Source organism: Heterodontus francisci, chromosome 13 (assembly GCF_036365525.1).
Source record: "Heterodontus francisci isolate sHetFra1 chromosome 13, sHetFra1.hap1, whole genome shotgun sequence".
In the NCBI taxonomy this organism is placed as follows: Eukaryota; Metazoa; Chordata; class Chondrichthyes; order Heterodontiformes; family Heterodontidae; genus Heterodontus; species Heterodontus francisci.
The window spans coordinates 116,364,739-116,382,875 of NC_090383.1; the positions used below are offsets into that span (position 1 = coordinate 116,364,739).

Sequence of the window (18,137 nt, forward strand, 5' to 3'; positions counted from 1 at the left end):
CATTTGTTGCCCATCCCTAATTGTCCTTGAACTGAGTGGCTTGCTCGGCCATTTCAGAGGGCAGTTAAGAGTCAATCACATTGCTGTGGGTCTGAAGTCACATGTAGGCCAGACCAGGTAAGGATGGCAGATTTCCTTCCCTAAAGGACATTAGTGAACAAGATGGGTTTTTATGACAATCAATGGTAGCTTCATAGTTTTCAATTCCAGTTTTTAAAATTAATTAATTGAATTTTAAATTCTACCAGCTGCCATGGTGGCATTTAAACCTGTGTCCCCAGGGTATTAGCCTGGACCTCTGGATTTCTAGTTCAGCGACATTACCACTATGTCACCATCTCCACCTGTGGCTTAAGGTAGAAGATTTATTCCATTCATCCTTTGTACTTACTGGGACTCTTTAAAATGTTGTAATATGATATCGTTTGAAATTACTGTTGGTGTGGGCCTCGTAGCTATGGTTTGTTTAGGCATGTGTGTCACCTGTCAGAAAAGGTCACTAGCCACCACTGATTGGTTAAAAAATGTGCAACATTGGACCTGTTGGGCTTTCTATCGTTGGAAGAAAGTATAAGCTTTTCTAACCAATTACAAACCACTAAAATGTGCAGGCAGGAGGCATTTGGAATTGTGCTTTCCTCTCGTATTTCATTGACCTTTATTGCTAATAATGTGCCATTTTATGTCACTATTAGTTATTTTAATTGTTGACCTTTGTCACTTTAAATAAATCCTTGCATGAGATCCCCAGTCATCTTTCACCCTATTACTCTGCACACCTCCATTATCCAGCTCTGATTATCTACTTTCTCAATTTTTTATTTATTTATTTAGAGATACAGCACTGAAACAGGCCCGTCAGCCCACCGAGTCTGTGCCGACTCTGCTGAAAGTTCACTTCACAGCCCTCTGCCAAAAAAAAACAGCACAGCTCAAGATCGATTAAGTTAATGCTATTTATACTGTATTTGTGTTTATTTTTGTGCTTAGTGTATGCTGTCGCACATGTAAAAGACCAAGATTTGGGGCCTGTCCATGAACCAATTTCCATTATGCACTGGGCGGGGTGTTAGATACTGAAGTTTCTGCTTTGTCTTTTATCTGAGAGAAGTCAACTCTCGTGACGAGCTCATAATCCATGCTGACACTCCAGCACAGTACTGAGGCAGTATTGTACTGTCGGAGGTACCGTCTTTCAGAAAAAAAATTAAACTGAGGCTGCATCTGCCCTCTCAAGTGGATGTAAAAGATACAACTTCACTATTCATATAGGAGCAGGGGAGTTATCCCTAGTGTCCTGGTTAATATTTATACCCCAACCAACTCCACAACAACAGGTTATCTGGTTATTATCATATTGCTGCGTGTGGGAGCTTGCTGTGTGCGAATTGGTTGCTGCATTTCCGACATTCCAACAGTGACTAAACTTCAAAAATACTTCATTGGCTGTAAAGGTATATTCTGAGGTTGTGAAAGGTGCTATATAAATCTTTGGTCAGCAAGCCACAAAAGAGATGTTCAACCCTGGGAGGCAGTGCAGGGAAGAGCCATGAGACTGCTTGCTAGTGTTTGAGGACTCCATTATGAGAAAAGATTGGAGAAATGTGGAATATTCATCCTTCAAAAGCAACAACTAAAAGGGGCTCTTATTGATCTAAGATAATGAATATATAGTAGACAAAAGGTAAAGTTAAACCACTAATTCCAACCAAACTGTGACAACAGGACAAGGGAACACAAGTTCAAGCTACTACAAGCCAAATTTAGGGCTAAGATCAGGAAGTTCTTCTTCACATAAAGATTCACCAACTCACGGGATAATCTTGGAGCAAGTCTGATCATTTTTACATCAACGAATGTTGAATTCTGAGCCCCTCTGTGCCATGAGCCCAGATGCATGACGCAGTGGGATGAGATATGCAAACTCATTTCACATAGTATCGACAGAGAGCGGAGACTTTCAAGTCATCAGTCTGGGTTGGATTGAAGAGATGAAAATGCAGTATGCTGATCCACTGTATCACCTCGTCCTTTTATGTTGCAGGAAGTCAAATGATGTTTGGGGTGGGGCAAGTGGATTTGGGTGTTTAACAGCTTCAAAATTGAGGTTATGTGAGAGGTGAAGAAAAATGAAAGACAAATTCCTGCTGAGTTAAGCTTCACGCCACTGATTCCTGTTTGAGGCTGTGGCCATTGCTAATGGTGTTCCTGTTGCTGCTTCTCACGGACGTCATGCGCATGGCAGAGGTGCTCTGGAAATAGCTGTTGGATATCGAGGGCTGCCGCTTCCTCTGGCACCTGAGGTGGCCGTTGAAGTGTCTTCGGAAACTCTCGCTCAGCAGGTACAGGGCAAAGGGGTTGACGCAGGAGTTGGAGAAGCTCAGCACGCGGCCCAGCACGGTGATCATGAGGTGCCCGAGGGAGGGGTCGATCTGGCCATAGTGGAAGGAGCGGTACATGTAGAGGACATGGTTGGGAAACCAGCACAGCGCAAACAGGCCGACAAACACCAGCACGATCTTGGCCAGACGTTTCCGGGTTTCCATCTGGGAATAGAAAGAGTAACAAAAGGGAAGGTAAAATCAGTGGGCAGAACCAAGCGACCCAAAGGAATGCCAACAATAATGTTACCCCTTGCCCCCCTCCCTTAACTCAAATGGTTTCTCCGACTCCAACCATTTCAGCGTAAGTGTGGAGCAGGGTAATAAGCTTCCCCAGTTAGAAATCCATTTTGGTGCAGTATCAATTCCCTTTACAACTAAACACAGTAAAGTGAAAATCTTCCCCAGATCTCTATCTGAACTGTTGACTTGTGTCTTCCTGGTAGTTGGCCTGCCAACTGTGCACTTCAAGCATTTACTATTGTCACTCTGCCATCAAAGGCAACCAGGTAACAGAGCCTACCCATTCCATTTATTTGAAAAAGCTGAATTATTGCCACCGCATACGTTAACCCAAAGTTTCTTCAACTCCAATTTTACGATTAACACAGCTTTCCTCCAATTACGCTATCAACAATCAATAATTAAATGCTCAAAAACAAATGAACAGGTTTAAACAAAGGATGCAAAGGTTACATAGCCAGTGCTGCAAGAGGAACATGAACCATATTCCATTTATATCCAATATAAACATCAGTTACTCAAACTATCCCACATTAATAAACATCAATTAGTCAAACACCAAAAGAAAATGGTTTTAATGTTTCACAGCACAATGGGTGTGTTCATTTATCAGTTGCTATTTGCCATTTTCTTATTCAAGTTTTCTTCTGTCCTTATATGCAGGAACGGGAAATAGACCATTCCCCCATCGAGTTCGTTTCCTTGATCAGCTCTCCTCCCATGACCTGCGTGGCCTATTTTCCGAACCTGCTGCTGCCACTTGGTGGATCAGGCTGTTGTCCAATCTTCTACATGTCTCCCCCTCCCTTCTCCTTTCTGAGGTCCAATTCCACAGGGTAAGTCGCAGGATGGATAAGGATGAGGACGGTCATCTAACCCCTTCACAGCATCTTACTATCCCAGGGCTTCACCTCCGCTACCATATCTGGATGACAGGAAGTCCAGGAATTCCATGCCTACATGCAGCAAGACTTGGTCAACATTCAGGCTTGGGCTGCCAACTGGCAAGAAACATTCATGCCAAGCAATGACTATCTCCAACAAGACAAAATCTAACCATCTCCCCTTGACATTCAACGGCATTACCATTGCTGAATCTCCGACCATCAACATCCTGGGGATTACCATTGACCAGAAACTGAACTGGAAAAGCCACATAAATAGACTGGCTACAAGAGCAGGTCAGAGGCTGGGAATTCTGTGACGAGTAACTCACCTCCTGACTCCCCAAAGCCTGTCCACCATCTACAAGGCACAAGTCAGGAGGATGATGGAATACTCTCCACTTGCCTGGATGTTTGTATTTCCAACAACATTCAAGAAGCTCAAAATCATCCAGGACAAAGCCCAGATGATTGGCACCCCATCCACCAACTTAAACATACACTCCCTCCACCACTGGCACACAGTAACAGCAGTGTGTGCCATCTACAAGATGCACTGCAGCAACTCACCAAGGCTCCTTCAACAGCACCTTCCAAACCCACAACATCTACCACACATGGGACTACAACCAGCTGCAAGTTCCCCTTGAAATCATACACCATCCTGACTTGGAACTATATCGCTGATACTTCACTGTCATTGGGTCAAAGACACCACATGAACTGCAACAGTTCAAGAAGGCAGCTCACTACCGCCTCAAGGGCAATTAAGGATGGGCAATAAATGCTGGCCTTGCCAGCAATGCCCACATCCCATGAATGAATATAAAAAATTTTTACAGTGTCACAAAGAAAGAACAAAGAACAGTACAGCACAGGAACAGGCCATTTGGCCCTCCAAGCCTACGCCGATCTTGATGCCTGCCTAAACTAAAACCTTCTGCACTTCCGGGGTCCGTATCCCTCTATACCCATTCTATTCATGTATTTGTCAAGATGCCTCTTAAACGTCTCTATGGTACTTGCTTCCACCACCTCCCCTGGCAACAAGTTCCAGGCACTCACCACCCTCTGTGTAAAGAACTTGCCTTGCACATCCCCTCTAAACTTTGCCCCTCTCACCTTAAACCTATGTCCCCTAGTAACTGACTCTTTCACCCTGGGAAAAAGCTTCTGACTATCCACTCTGTCCATGCCGCTTATAACTTTGTAAACCTCTATCATGTCGCCCCTCCACCTCCGTCGTTCCAGTGAAAACAATCTGAGTTTATCCAACCTCTCCTCATAGCTAATGCCCTCCAGGCCAGGCAACATCCTGGTAAACCTCTTCTGTACCCTCTCCAAAGCCTCTACGTCCTTCTGGTAGTGTAGCGACCAGAATTGCACGCAATAGGGCGGCACAGTGGCGCAGTGGTTAGCACTGCAGCCTCACAGCTCCAGGGACCCGGGTTCGATTCTGGGTACTGTCTGTGTAGAGTTTGCAAGTTCTCCCTGTGTCTGCGTGGGTTTTCTCCGGGTGCTCTGGTTTCCTCCCACAAGCCAAAAGACTTGCAGGTTGGTAGGTAAATTGGCCGTTATAAATTGTCACTAGTATAGGTAGGTGGTAGGGAAATATAGGGACAGATGGGGATGTTTGGTAGGAATATGGGATTAGTGTAGGATTAGTATAAATGGGTGGTTGATGGTCGGCACAGACTCGGTGGGCCGAAGGGCCTGTTTCAGTGCTGTATCTCTAATCTAATCTAAACTATATTCTAACTGTGGCCTAACTAAAGTTCTGTACAGCTGCAGCATGACTTGCCTATTTTTACACTCTATGCCCCGACCGATGAAGGCAAGCATGCCGTATGCCATCTTGACTACCTTATCCACCTGCATTGCCACTTTCAGTGACCTGTGGACCTGTATGCCCAGATCTCTCTGCCTGTCAATACTCCTAAGGGTTCTGCCATTTACTGTATACTTCCCACCTGCATTAGACCTTCCAAAATGCATTACCTCACATTTGTCCGAATTAAACTCCATCTGCCATTTCTCCGCCCAAGTCTCCAACCGATCTATATCCTGCTGTATCCTCTGACAATCCTCATCACTATCCGCAACTCCACCAACCTTTGTGTCGTCCGCAAACTTACTAATCAGACCAGCTACATTTTCCTCCAAATCATTTATATATACTACAAACGGCAAAGGTCCCAGGACTGATCCCTGCGGAACACCACTAGTCACATCACAAGCAGTTGATAAAGTTTATAATTCCCTCCCTAAACTTCTCCGCCTCTCTCGTGCTCTCCCTCTCCTCTAAGATGCTCTTTAAAACCTACACCAACTGTCCTAATACCAGCTTATGTGGCTCAGTGTCAAATTTTGCACTAAGTTTTGTTGGCTAATGCTCCTGTGAAGCGCCTTGGGACATTTTGCTACATTAAGGGCGCTACATAAATGCTGTTGTTGACTGAGTACAAGAGATTTGTCAGAACAAAGACCAGAAGTATTTTTGCAGTTTTAAAGTTTTGTTTACTTGAGAGGCTGATGCATCAGCTAAGTCACAACCTGAATATACAAGAGTGAAGATCCTGTGTAATTGTGTGTGAGAAAAAGTTGTTGCTAGTCACAGAACAAGCAAATTAGATATTAAAAAAATAAAACACGCTTTCATGAGTAAATTTAAAGAGATAGTCCATTGAAACTGACCAAGCCGGGCTGAAATTCACATTAAGTGGCAAAATTACATCAAACCACTAGGATCAGTGCTGGAACTGCTATCATTCACAATTTATATGAATGATTTTGACTTTGGAATCAAAAACACAATTTCCAGCTTTGCGGAGGAGACCAAATTAGGGGGCGGTCTGGTGGGAATAGTGAACACTGAGGAGGACTGCAACAAGTTAGAAAACATTAATGGACTTGCAGAATATGCATATAATTGGCTAACGAATTTCAATGCAGATAACTGTGAGGCATTACATTTAGGAGAGAAAATAAGGTGATTAGTTGCCACTTGGAAAATAAAAGTCTTTTTGGGGTAGAAAAGTGATCGGGGAGTACAAATACAAAAATTATTAAAAGTAGTGATGTAAGTCAAAAACATAAGAACATAAGAAATAGGAGCAGGAGTAGGCCATTCGGCCCCTCAAGCCTGCTCTGCCATTCAATAAGATCATGGCTGATCTGACCAAGGCCTCAAGTCCACTTTCCTGCCTGCTCCCCATAACCTTCAACTCCCTTGTAGATCAAAAATCTGTCTAATTCAGCCTTGAATATATTCAATGACCCAGCTTCCACTGCTCTCTGGGGTAGAGAATTCCAAAGATTCACCACCCTCTGAAAGAAGAAATTCCTCCTCATCTCCATTTCTTAAATGAGATAGCCCTTATTCTGAAACTATGCTCCCTAGTTCCAGATTCCCCATGAGGAGAAACATCCTCTCAGCATCTACCCTGTCAAGCCCCCTCTGAACCTTATATGTTTCAATAAGATGACCTCCCATTCTTCTAAACTCCAATAAATATAGGCTAAACCTGCTCAACCTTTCCTCATAAGACAACCCTTTCATCCCAGGAAGCAACCAAGTGAACCTTCTTTGAACTGCCTCCAATGCAAGTATATCCCTTGCTAAATAAGGCCATAACAAAAGAAAATCAAGCACTTGGGTTTCCTTCTAGAGGAATAGAATTGAAAAGTAGTCAAGTTATGCTGAACTTGTATTGAACCTTGGAGTACTATATGCAGTTCTTGTCACCATATTATAAAAAGGATGCAAAAAAGACTTGCAAGGAGGAAGGCAGAAAATCCAGGGATTATACCTCGCAGGAGAGGATGTACTGGCTGAGTCTCTTTTCACTTGAAACAAAAATGCTGAGCGATGACCTAATAAAGCTCTTAAAAATTATAAAAGGTTTTGATAGAATAAACACAGAGAAATGTTTACACTTGTGGGGAAGAGCAAAACTAGAGGCCATCATTATAAGATAGTCACTAAGAAATCCAATAAGGAATTCAGAAGAAACTTCTTTATTCAGAGAGTGGTGAGAAAGTGTCTTTCAGGTTGGGTGATGAATGTCTGTGTTAGAGTCATAGAGGCTTTAAGACATAGAAGGAGTCCATTCAGCTCTCTGTAGAGCATGCCAGTCTGTCCCATTCCCCAACTGTATCCTCTGAGCCCTCATGTTGCACACAAGACATCAAATTTGTGTGGGACAGGCTGGGTGGACCTGTGAGTCTTTTTTCTGTTTGCATCATCTGGCAAAAATTCTGAAATTGGGCAAACTAAACAATCAAAATTTCTCTTCTCTCCCCATGTTAATATATTTCTACGCTCAAAAATTAACCCGAGAAGTAGCTCACAGAGGAATGCAGTGCAAGTGCACAATTTTCTTGCATATGTCCACTTATCCGATCACAAAATAAACCTCTTCATCACAGATAAAGCGTTCGACATTTGTCTTCACAAGTGATTCGGCAATGATGAAAATCTCATGTGCTATTCTGCAACAACCTGGTTGATGGTCGGCACGGACTCGGTGGGCCGAAGGGCCTGTTTCAGTGCTGTATTTCTAAATAAAATAAAATAAAATAAACCTTCAATTCACCATAGAGCAATCATCTCCAGGCACAAAGGAGAGGATTACAGCTCAAAGCCTTTGCACCTTATAAATAGATGTTTATTTACCAGAGCTAATCAGTGTAGAAGATACAGAAAGCAACACCTGAGGGCACCAAATGGCTCAAAGGAGCCAACATGGACAGTTCAGAACAACACGATGAATACAATCTGGAGCAATCAGAATCAGAATGTGTCTCTCAGAGCTTTCTGAAACAACAATGAGGCCACTCAGTTAAGTCAAAAATCAGGGATCTGTCCTCAATTCACTACAAGACAACTACTGTTGCCACGCGAATAAAAATGTCAACAGAAGAGCTGAACCGCGAAAGAACAAGCATTCATACAGCACCTTTCAAAACCTCAGGACGTTTCAACCACAAGCCAATAAAGTACTTCTCAAGTTTAGGTGCTGTTGTAATGCAGCAAACGTGCCAGGCCATTTGTGCATGGCAAGATCCCACAAACGTCAAAGAAATAAGTGACCGGACAATCTGTTACAGGTCATTTTTTGTCATTTCTGAACACTGTTACATCTCTAAATACGCCCAGTTCTGACAAAAGGTCACCAACCTGGAATGTTAACTCTGTTTGTCTCTCCACAGATGCTGCCAGACCTGCTGAATGTTTCCAGCATTTTCTGTTTTCAGATCTGCTATAGGTGTTGGTTGAGGGATAAATATTGGTCCAGACACCAGGGGTAACTCTCCTCTGCTCTTCTTTGAATAATGCCATGGGATCTTTTATGTGCACCTGAGACCTCACTCTAACATCTCATCTTATGACGGCACCTCCAACAGTGCAGCTGGCCCTCAATACTGCGCTGAAGTTTAATTTTTGAGCTCAAGTCTCTGAAGTGGAACTTGAATCCACAACATTCACACTCAACAGGCAAGAGCACTACCCATTGAGCCACAGATGACAGCTTTCATGCAACCAGTAAAGCATTGCCGGGCTAAGAATCATATAAAAAGCTACATCAATGGGGCCAGAAAAACTGCCCTAGTATTCATTCTTACATTACAGTGGCAATTCCGTACTCCAAGCAGGGACCATGTTAGCAGGGAGCACAAATCGGAGAGTGGAGAACAGTCCTATCTCCACATACAGACTCCATGCGAGCTCCACTGGGATTTCAGGTTGTGGATTTTTTACAATTCGGTTCATGGGATGTGGGCATTGCTGGCAAGGGCAGCATATGTTGCCAATCCCTAATTGCCCTTGAGTAGCTGGTGGTGAGCTGCCTTCTTGAACCGCTGCAGTCCATGTGAGGTAGGTAGACCCACAGTGCTGTTAGGAAGGGAGTTCCAGGATTTTGATCCAGTGACAGTGAAGGAATGGTGATATAGTTCCAAGTCAGGATGGTGTGTGGCTGAGAGAGGAACTTGCAGATGCTGGTGTTCCCATGTGTCTTCTGCCCTTGTCCTTCTAGGTGGTACATCGACTCCTGGTTAAGCTACGCCTCAATTTTAAAATTCTCGTCCTTGTTTTCAAATCCCTCCATGGCCTCGCCCCTCCCTATCTTTGTAACCTCCTACAGCCTGACACTCCTCCAAGATAACTGCGCTCCTCCAAGTCTGCCCTCTTGAGCATCCTTGATTTTAATCGTTCCACCGTTGTTGGACGTGCCTTCAGCTGCCTGGCCCCTAAGCAATGAAATTCCCTCATCACACCTCTCTGCCTCTTTTTCTTCCTTTAAGATGCTCCTTAAAACCTATCTCTTTGACTAAGCTTTCAGCCACCTGCCTGAATATCTCCTTATGTGTCTTGACATCAAATGTTTTCTGATTGTGCCTGTGAGAAGCATCTTAGGCTGTTTTGCTACATTAAAAGGGCTATATAAATTCAAGTTGTTGTTGTAATTTGGTGGTGGAAGGAAGGAATATTGACCAGGATAACATCCTATTTCCTTCAAATAGTGCAATGGGTTTATCATCTCATCACAGCTCCTCCGATAATATGCTATTCTCTCTGTGGCGTGCGGGTCAGTGGCCTTTACCCAATTAAATGCAATGGGATCCCCAGTGAAACCTTCACGATGAAATCTAAATTGATTCAACAGCTACCATTCAGTTGCAACAAGAAGACTGGTTGTTGTTGGGTATCTTTACTGGAATGCATCCTCTTCTTCCTTCCCTACATGTGGTCAGGCAGTTCCAGTCAATTCAATTGGTTCACTTGCTACAAAGAGAGCTGCAGCTCCAGAATCTGTCACCAAACACCATCTGTCAGGTACTGCTTAATCTGAGTCTAACCTGCATCAGTCATGCTCTCGGCCACAGTTAAATTGCAGCTGCCAATCTGAGTTCAGGATCTTTCTCAGGCTGATCTCACCCTGACTGAGATCACACAAATGTATGGAAACAGGGACAAGGAAAGGCTATCAGATTCCCCCAGCAAATAACAGTGTAAACTCCAGACTCAACGCTGAGTTCAATAACTTCAGATCAGAACCTCTGTCCCCATTTTGTCAGCTAGCAGTTGCGAGTCATGAATCTGCTTTTGTCATATTCAGCTCCTCCAGACACATCTTTTGATTCTTTTTTGTCCCATTACCAATCCCTTTTGCCTTGCACCATATCCCTTTTGTCATTTAATCTCTCCTGCATTCCCCCCCATCACAGACTTTCCCTTTTCTTCTTTCCTCCCCTGCCTCTGTACTTGCTTGTAAGCTGTTACATCTCTAATTTTTTCAAGTTCTGGCCAAAAATCATTGACCCTAAATGTTGGACTGGATTTTCGTGGGCCCATGGAGGCGGGGATGCCTGAAAATGGGAGGGAAATCCCATTCAGTTGGCTGCACGACACGTTCCCACCTGCAAGGATTTCTGCAGGAAGCAGGGTAACGGGCAGGATTAGTTACCAGCCAGTCGGAGTGGGTAGTCTATTAAGCCCCTTGAGAGATTAATTAAGAGCACCCTACTGACCCTGTCTGGATTTTCCAGCCGGCATTCAGGGGAGCCATCGAGTCCTGTAAAACGGTGGCAGCCTCCCAGTGGCCAGAGGCTTCATTCAATGGGAAGATGCCCAGGGCCATGCCCGTTACTGTAGAAGTCCTTCCCCTCCTGGCCGACTGCCCTAACCCTTTTGGCCCTTATTTCCCACATATGTTGCTCACAACCAAGAGTGGAGGCGCAACCTGCCTACTTCAGCAGTGCCCATTTCTAACAGTGGGGCTGCCGATCTTTCAGTGCTGGAGGGTCTCCTATTGCCCCTGCAGCCTCAGGAGCCTGCCCACCATCCTTAATTGGATAGGGCTCCTGGAGGTGACCTCTTAATTGGCCGCCTCCTTGAAAATCTCTTCCAGGGTCCCTCCGCTGGAATTTCCGGGTTCCAAATGCAGATTTCAGCCTGGCGTCGGGATTGGGATCCTGAAATGAAAATTCAGCCCATGAACTCTATTCACTCTCCACAGATGCTGCCTGGGTATTTCTAGTGTTTTTAGTTTGTTTTTTCAGATTTTCAGCGTCAGCAGCGTTTTGCTTTTGTAACAAAGCAACCTCATCCACCATTTACCAACCCCCCCATCCCCCACCTTGGACAAACAATCTCCTAGGGCAGACAAAAGAAAAACTCCACCCGATTTGTTCCTTATTCTTTCTTGGTATGTGGTCACAGCCTATCACTAATTACCCTGATGATCCAGTTAAGAGTGAGCCTGGAGCCACATATAGGTCAGACCAGGTTAAGGACAGCAGATCTCATTCCCTAACGGGCATTAGGGAAACAGTTGGGTTTTTAAAAAATCATAATTCTAAAGTTATGTCGCCACTTTTACTGAGACCAGCTTTTTACTTACAAATTATTTTAAACTGAATTCAAATTCTGAAATTGTCATGGTGGGATTTAAACTCATAGCTTCTGAATTCAGATCTCTGGATTACTATTCCAATATCATAACCACCACACTACCATATCCTGTACAGAATTAGAGAATTACACTGCATTGAAGGAGGCCATTTGGCCCCCTGCATCTGTGCTGGCTCTTTGAAGAAGTATACTCCAGCTAACTGGTAACACCCTCTATAACTAGAAATGTCGTCTCTCAAGAACTTGCAAGTTACCTAATATAGGATGTAGCAACTCCTTGTCCACTGCATGTGACAATATGCACCAACTGGTGTAACATGTGCTAGGAGTGTTCATCAGGTTATCTGTTCTCTCATAGCAGTTCATAGCCCCCATTCAAAGCTTTGAAGTATCCTAGGTAGGTCCCACCTAGACATTTGTAAAACACAGCTTCACATGAGTTTGGAGTTATACGTTAGCTGGTGTGAGTTGGAAGAGGGCCTTTTGAAGAAGGCTTTGCTCAGTTTGGCTTTACTGCGTTCGGACATCAGATTGGGACCTGACACTGACCTCCTGGTGGCACAGTCTGCATCTGTGCTTGTCTGAAATGTGGTGGCATAGTCACGAGATTAAGTCCAGCTCTGTAACTTACACCAGCTCTACCAGCCTGCAAGATCTCTGCTCTGTGTCCTTCCAATTCTGGTCTCTTCTGGGTGAAACTTGTAAATATTCATGTTCTGAGAGATTTAGGTGTGCTCATACAAAGAACTCAGAAAGTTAGCTTGCAGGTACAGCAAGCAATTAGGAAGGCAAATATCATGTTGGTCTTTATTGCAAGGGGATCGGAGTACAAGAATAAAGAAGTCTTAATCCAATTGTACAGGGCTTTGGTGAGACCTGGAATAGTGCGAGCAATTTTGGACTCTATATTTAAGGAAGGATAGACTTGCATTGGCGGCAGTACAGCAGAGGCTCACGAGATTGGCCCCTGAGCTGAGAGGGTTCTCCTATGATGAAAGGCTGAGTAAATTGAGCCTATATTCTCTGGGGTTTAGAAGAATGAGAGGTGAGCTCATTGAAACAAACAAGATTCTGAAGGGTAGACACTGAGAGTGTTTCCCTGGCTGGAGAATCGAGAACACAGGGGCACAGTCTCAGGATAAGGGGAAGATCATTTAGGACTAAGGTGAAGAGAAATTTATTGACTCAACGGATTGTGAATCTTTGGAATTCTGTACTCCATCGTTGAATATATTTAAGGCTGGGACAGACAGATTTTTGGTCTCAGGGAATCAAGAGTTGTGATGAACGGGCGGAAAGTGGAGTTGAAGCTCAAGAACAGCCATGATTGTATTGAATGGCAGAGCAAGCTCAACAGGCCATACAGCTTACTCCTGCTCCTGTTTCCTATGTTCTTATCCCCGATTTTAATTGCTCCACCATTGGAGCCTTCAGCTGTCTAGACCCTAATCTCTGGAATTCTCTCCTTAAACCTCTCCATCTCTCTCGTCCTTTAAAATACTTGGTTGTAGCAACCCAACTGTAGTACTGCAAAAGTGCTTACATTAGTTTTGCTTTTATTCATTCACCTTCTCCCTAACAGCACTGTGGGTGTACCTACCTCACAAGGACTGCAGTGGTTCAAGAATGCTAGTTCAATTAGGGATGGGCAATAAATGCTGACCTAGCCAGCGATGCCCGCATCCCATGAATGAATAAAAAAAAAGGTTCTGGGCATCGCCAATAAGGCCAGCATTTAATTCCCATCCCTCATTGCCCTTGAGAAAGTGAACACAACTGTGTGACTTGCTCAGCCATTTCAGAGTCAACCACATTGCTGTGGGTCTGGAGTCACATGTAGGTCAGACCAGGTAAGGATGGCAGATTTCCTTCCCTAAAGGATATTCGTGAACCAGATAAGTTATCATGACTGTCCAGTGGTTTCATGGTCACCATGACCAATACTAGCTTCCGAAGAAGGGTCACTGACCCGAAACGTTAACTCTGCTTCTCTTTCCACAGATGCTGCCAGACCTGCTGAGTGGTTCCAGCATTTCTTGTTTTTATTTCTAGCTTTTTAATCCAGATTTAATTAATTGAATTTAAATTCCCAATTGCCATAATAGGATTTAAACTGAGGACTCCAGATCATTAGTCCAGGCCTCTGGATTATTAGTCCAGTAACATAACCACTATGCTACCGTATCCCCGTTATAACAGCCGTCCTACAAAAATATACCGTTGTACAAGGTCATGGTAATGGGCCCTAACCATAAGTATATGTGATTTAAATAGCTGAATACAAAAATAGTCTGTATACATTATAAACAGTTGCAGTTGTGATTTACACTGTGTAGCACTCCCTCGGGAGATAGCTGGTTTTAGAAAATCCCATCAAGCTTTCCTTTTTGATTAATACATGCTCCTGGTCAATATTTTCAATGAATAACTCCAGTTAACCATGTTAAAACTCCATCTGCATTGAGATATGTAGCCATCAAGCTGCCACATGATATTGTTCAGCTCAATTACAAGCTACTGGTTCAGACGTTGGCACCTTTTTAAATCTGTGCATAAATGTAAATATAAAAAACCATACAATGAAGCCAGGTAGAGTGAGGATCCATTTACATTGCAAATATTTCAGACATATTAACACTGCAAATACTGTGAAGTGCTTTCCACTGCACATCAGTGCTAAAATTGCAAAGAATAAATCTGGCATTAGGCCATAACCTGAGCCTGGATTTACCCTCGTCACCAAGCTCGTGCAGTATAACATAGAGTGTATGGCAGAGATAGGTCCATTCGGCCCAACAGGTCTGTGCCGCTATTTATCTCCACATGATCCTCCTCCCACCCCCTCTTCATCTCACCCTATCAGCATTTCCTTCTATTCCTTTCTCCCTCGTGTGTTGATCTAGCTTCCCCTTCATTACATTTATGCTATTCACCTCAACTACTCCTTGTGGTAGCAAGTTCCATAGGTGGACTAGACATATTTTTCAGCAGATAACAAAACACTATTCTATTTTTATATATATTTATTTTTTATTGATTTAGAGATACAGCACTGAAACAGGCCCTTCGGCCCACCGAGTCTGTGCCGACCATCAACCACCCATTTATACTAATCCTACATGAATCCCATATTCCTACCACATCCCCAACCACCTACCTATACTAGGGGCAATTTATAATGGCCAATTTACCTATCAACCTGCAAGTCTTTGGCATGTGGGAGGAAACCGGAGCACCCGACGAAAACCCACGCGGTCACAGGGAGAACTTGCAAACTCCGCACAGGCAGTACCCAGAATTGAACCCAGGTCGTTGGAGCTGTGAGGTTGCAGTGCTAACCACTGCACCACTGTGCTGCCCACTGTGCTGTATGTGACCCCTTTCAAAACTCTCTTTTCTGGTCCTCTAGACGGTACATGATGGACAATCCAGATACTCTGGTTAGCAGGGCAAGCTCTGAGAGAAAGAGCTGCTGAGATTAGTGGGTCAAAAGAGTGGCCAGAAATTCACAGGGCACTGACGGAGGAATAATGAAAGGAAGAGGAAAGCAGAAATGTTCAACTACATCAAGGAATGGTTGGGCGTCAAGAGTAACTGAATTGTCGAACCAGCATTTTGGGATGTTGGCTTTCAAGGCCACTGCATCCTGGTGCCTTTGTTACCTCTAGACTTGACTATTCCAATGCTCTCCTGGCTGGCCTCCCATCTTCCACCCGTCACAAACTAAAATTCATGCAAAACTCTGTTCCCTGTATCCTAACTCACATCAAAATCCATTCACCCATGCCTTCTGGTCCGGCAACTCCTCAATTTTAAAATTCCCATCCTTGTTTTCAAATCCCTCCATAGCCTCACCCCTCCCTACCTCTGTAACCTCCTCCAGCCCCACAATCCTCCAAGTTTTCTCTGCTCCTCCATTTCTGACTTTTTGAGCATCTCCAATTTTAATCGCTCCACTATTGGTGGCTGTGCTTACAGCTGCCAGGGCTGTAAACTCTGGAATCCCTCCCTAAACCTTTGAACATGTATTTTTTCATCTGTCTTAATATCTCTTTATGTGGCTAGATTTTTGATAACACTCCTGTGAAGCACCTTGGGATGTTCTACTATGTTAAAGGCACCATATCAATGCAATCTGTTGTTGTTGGGGTCAGCAACGTGGAGAATGAGAGTGATTACTGGTATGTTAGCGGTTGGACCACACTGGAAGCTTTCGGTTGCTTCCACCACATCACCACCCAATCAGCTGACACACAGCTTCCCCACTTCGTAGTTTCCCCACACTGGGGACTCGCTGCCTATTGGGTGCTCTTTTGATGCAGCGACCATTTCTTCATATTCTGTGGTGCTTGCACAGACAGACATTATTACAAGATACTCTTCATATTATTCACTGATGATCCTGACAGATGATGAATCAGCCATGTTGTCAAGAAGGGCTCCCTAATGAGGGGACAGGCTGACAGGATGGATTACTCAGCTCTGATGTTTGAAGAGAAATTGTTTTCAATTTCGCACTTCCATTTTTTTGGAGTAAAATATTGGATTCAAAGCGGTAAGACATTTTTTGAGGAGTGATTTATTCACCAGTTTAGCGATTGGATTATTGGGCTTTTGCAATGCCCTCCATTTTGTGTTTTACAGTCACACAAGTAGAAAGTGCTTTGGTTCTGATTTTTTCACTGTAAAAATTCATGTACTTGACAAGGGCAACTAAAACCACCTCTTATTAACACATTGGCATTTTAAAAGAATTTATTGGAGCATTTCATTTTAACGTGGATGGAGCAATGGCCTTAACTTAGTAGTTTATACAACCACATTTCTATTTGGGATTAGACTCGTACGCACTGTAACCAAGCATGAAATTGGTCTAAGATGGTATTGTTAGCCTTAAGATTTTTGGGATAGTTGAGAGAGGATATTTTCATCTCCTCACCTCACAAAGACTTGAATTTATATAGCGCCTTTTACAACCTCAGGATGTCCGAGAGCACTTTACAGCCAATGAAGTACTTATGAAGTGTGGTTCCTGTTGTAATGCAGGATACACTGCAGCCAATCTGCACAGCAAGATCCCACAAACAGCATTGAGTTAAATGACCAGATATTCTGTTTTAGTGATGTTGGTTGAGAGATGAATATTCGGCAGGTCTCTCTTCAGATAGCACCGAGGGATATTTTGTGTCCACCTGAGATCAGACAGGGGCCTTGGTTTAACAGTTCATCTGAAAGATGGCACCTCCAACAGTGCAGTGCTCCCTCAGTGGAGCACTGGGAGTGTCAGCCTGGATTATGTGTTCAAGTCTCTGGAGTGGGGCTCGAATCCACAGCCTTCTGACTCACAGGAGGGAGTGGTACCCACTAAGGCATGGCTTTACCCTCATTTTTGCCGTCAGCTCCCAGTATTGCTGGTTTACTATATTAACATAATGCAGCACCCAGATCCAGTCAAACTCGATTCTTGTCATATGTCAATGGAATGCTCAGTCTGCAGTCAGAATTACAATTTCAACTGTTCATTAGATACTTTGACATAAGCTTACAAGCAATAAATTAAATATAAATAAGATTTGATGGGGATCTTCACCCCAGCTTGCAAGGTAATCCTAGCAACATTTGAATGCCCTATTACTGAGCATCAATGCATTTGATGAGCTACTGATTCCAATCAGGAACCGTGCACCTGAGTCTCCTGTCCTCCAAGACCCATTTATTTTGCATTTATTCATTTGGAGCCTATTTTTGCTGTTGTTGATTTTCCAAATGCAATCTTGTTGCAAAAGTTAACTCCATTCCCAATTAATCTTGAATGTGACTCTGACCAGGTGCTCTCTATTGGGCTGCACTCCACCTCCTTAAAATTACTGAAAACATGAATTTGACACCACAATGGAAAGGTCAGCTTCTCCGAATTGCATTCACCTTTGATATTTTTTAAAAATTTTGTTTTGTCTGGGCTTGATTTGAACTTACAGCACAGAAACAGGCCACTCAGCCCAACTAGTCCATGACAGTGTTCATGCTTCACATGAACCTCCTTTTGCTCTACTTCAGCTCGCTCCATCACCATATCCTTCTATTCCTTTCTCCCTCATGTGGTTATCTAACTCCATGGCCTTGCTCTTCCCCCTCTCTGTCACCTTCTCCAACCCGACAACCCTCTGTGCTCCTCCATTTCTGGCCTTTTGTACATCTTCAATTCTTATCGCT

At 43.7% G+C, this 18,137-nt stretch overlaps 1 protein-coding gene across 1 annotated transcript in view; it reads right to left on the reverse strand.

The window, feature by feature from the left end:
• Positions 1-2,159: 2,159 nt before the first annotated feature.
• nmbr (neuromedin B receptor) overlaps positions 2,160-18,137 on the reverse strand; it is a 36,715-nt gene continuing 20,737 nt past the window's right edge. The window contains exon 3 of the mRNA XM_068045708.1: positions 2,160-2,546. Coding sequence (XP_067901809.1) covers positions 2,160-2,546 — 387 coding nt within the window. The remainder of the gene's footprint in view (positions 2,547-18,137) is intronic.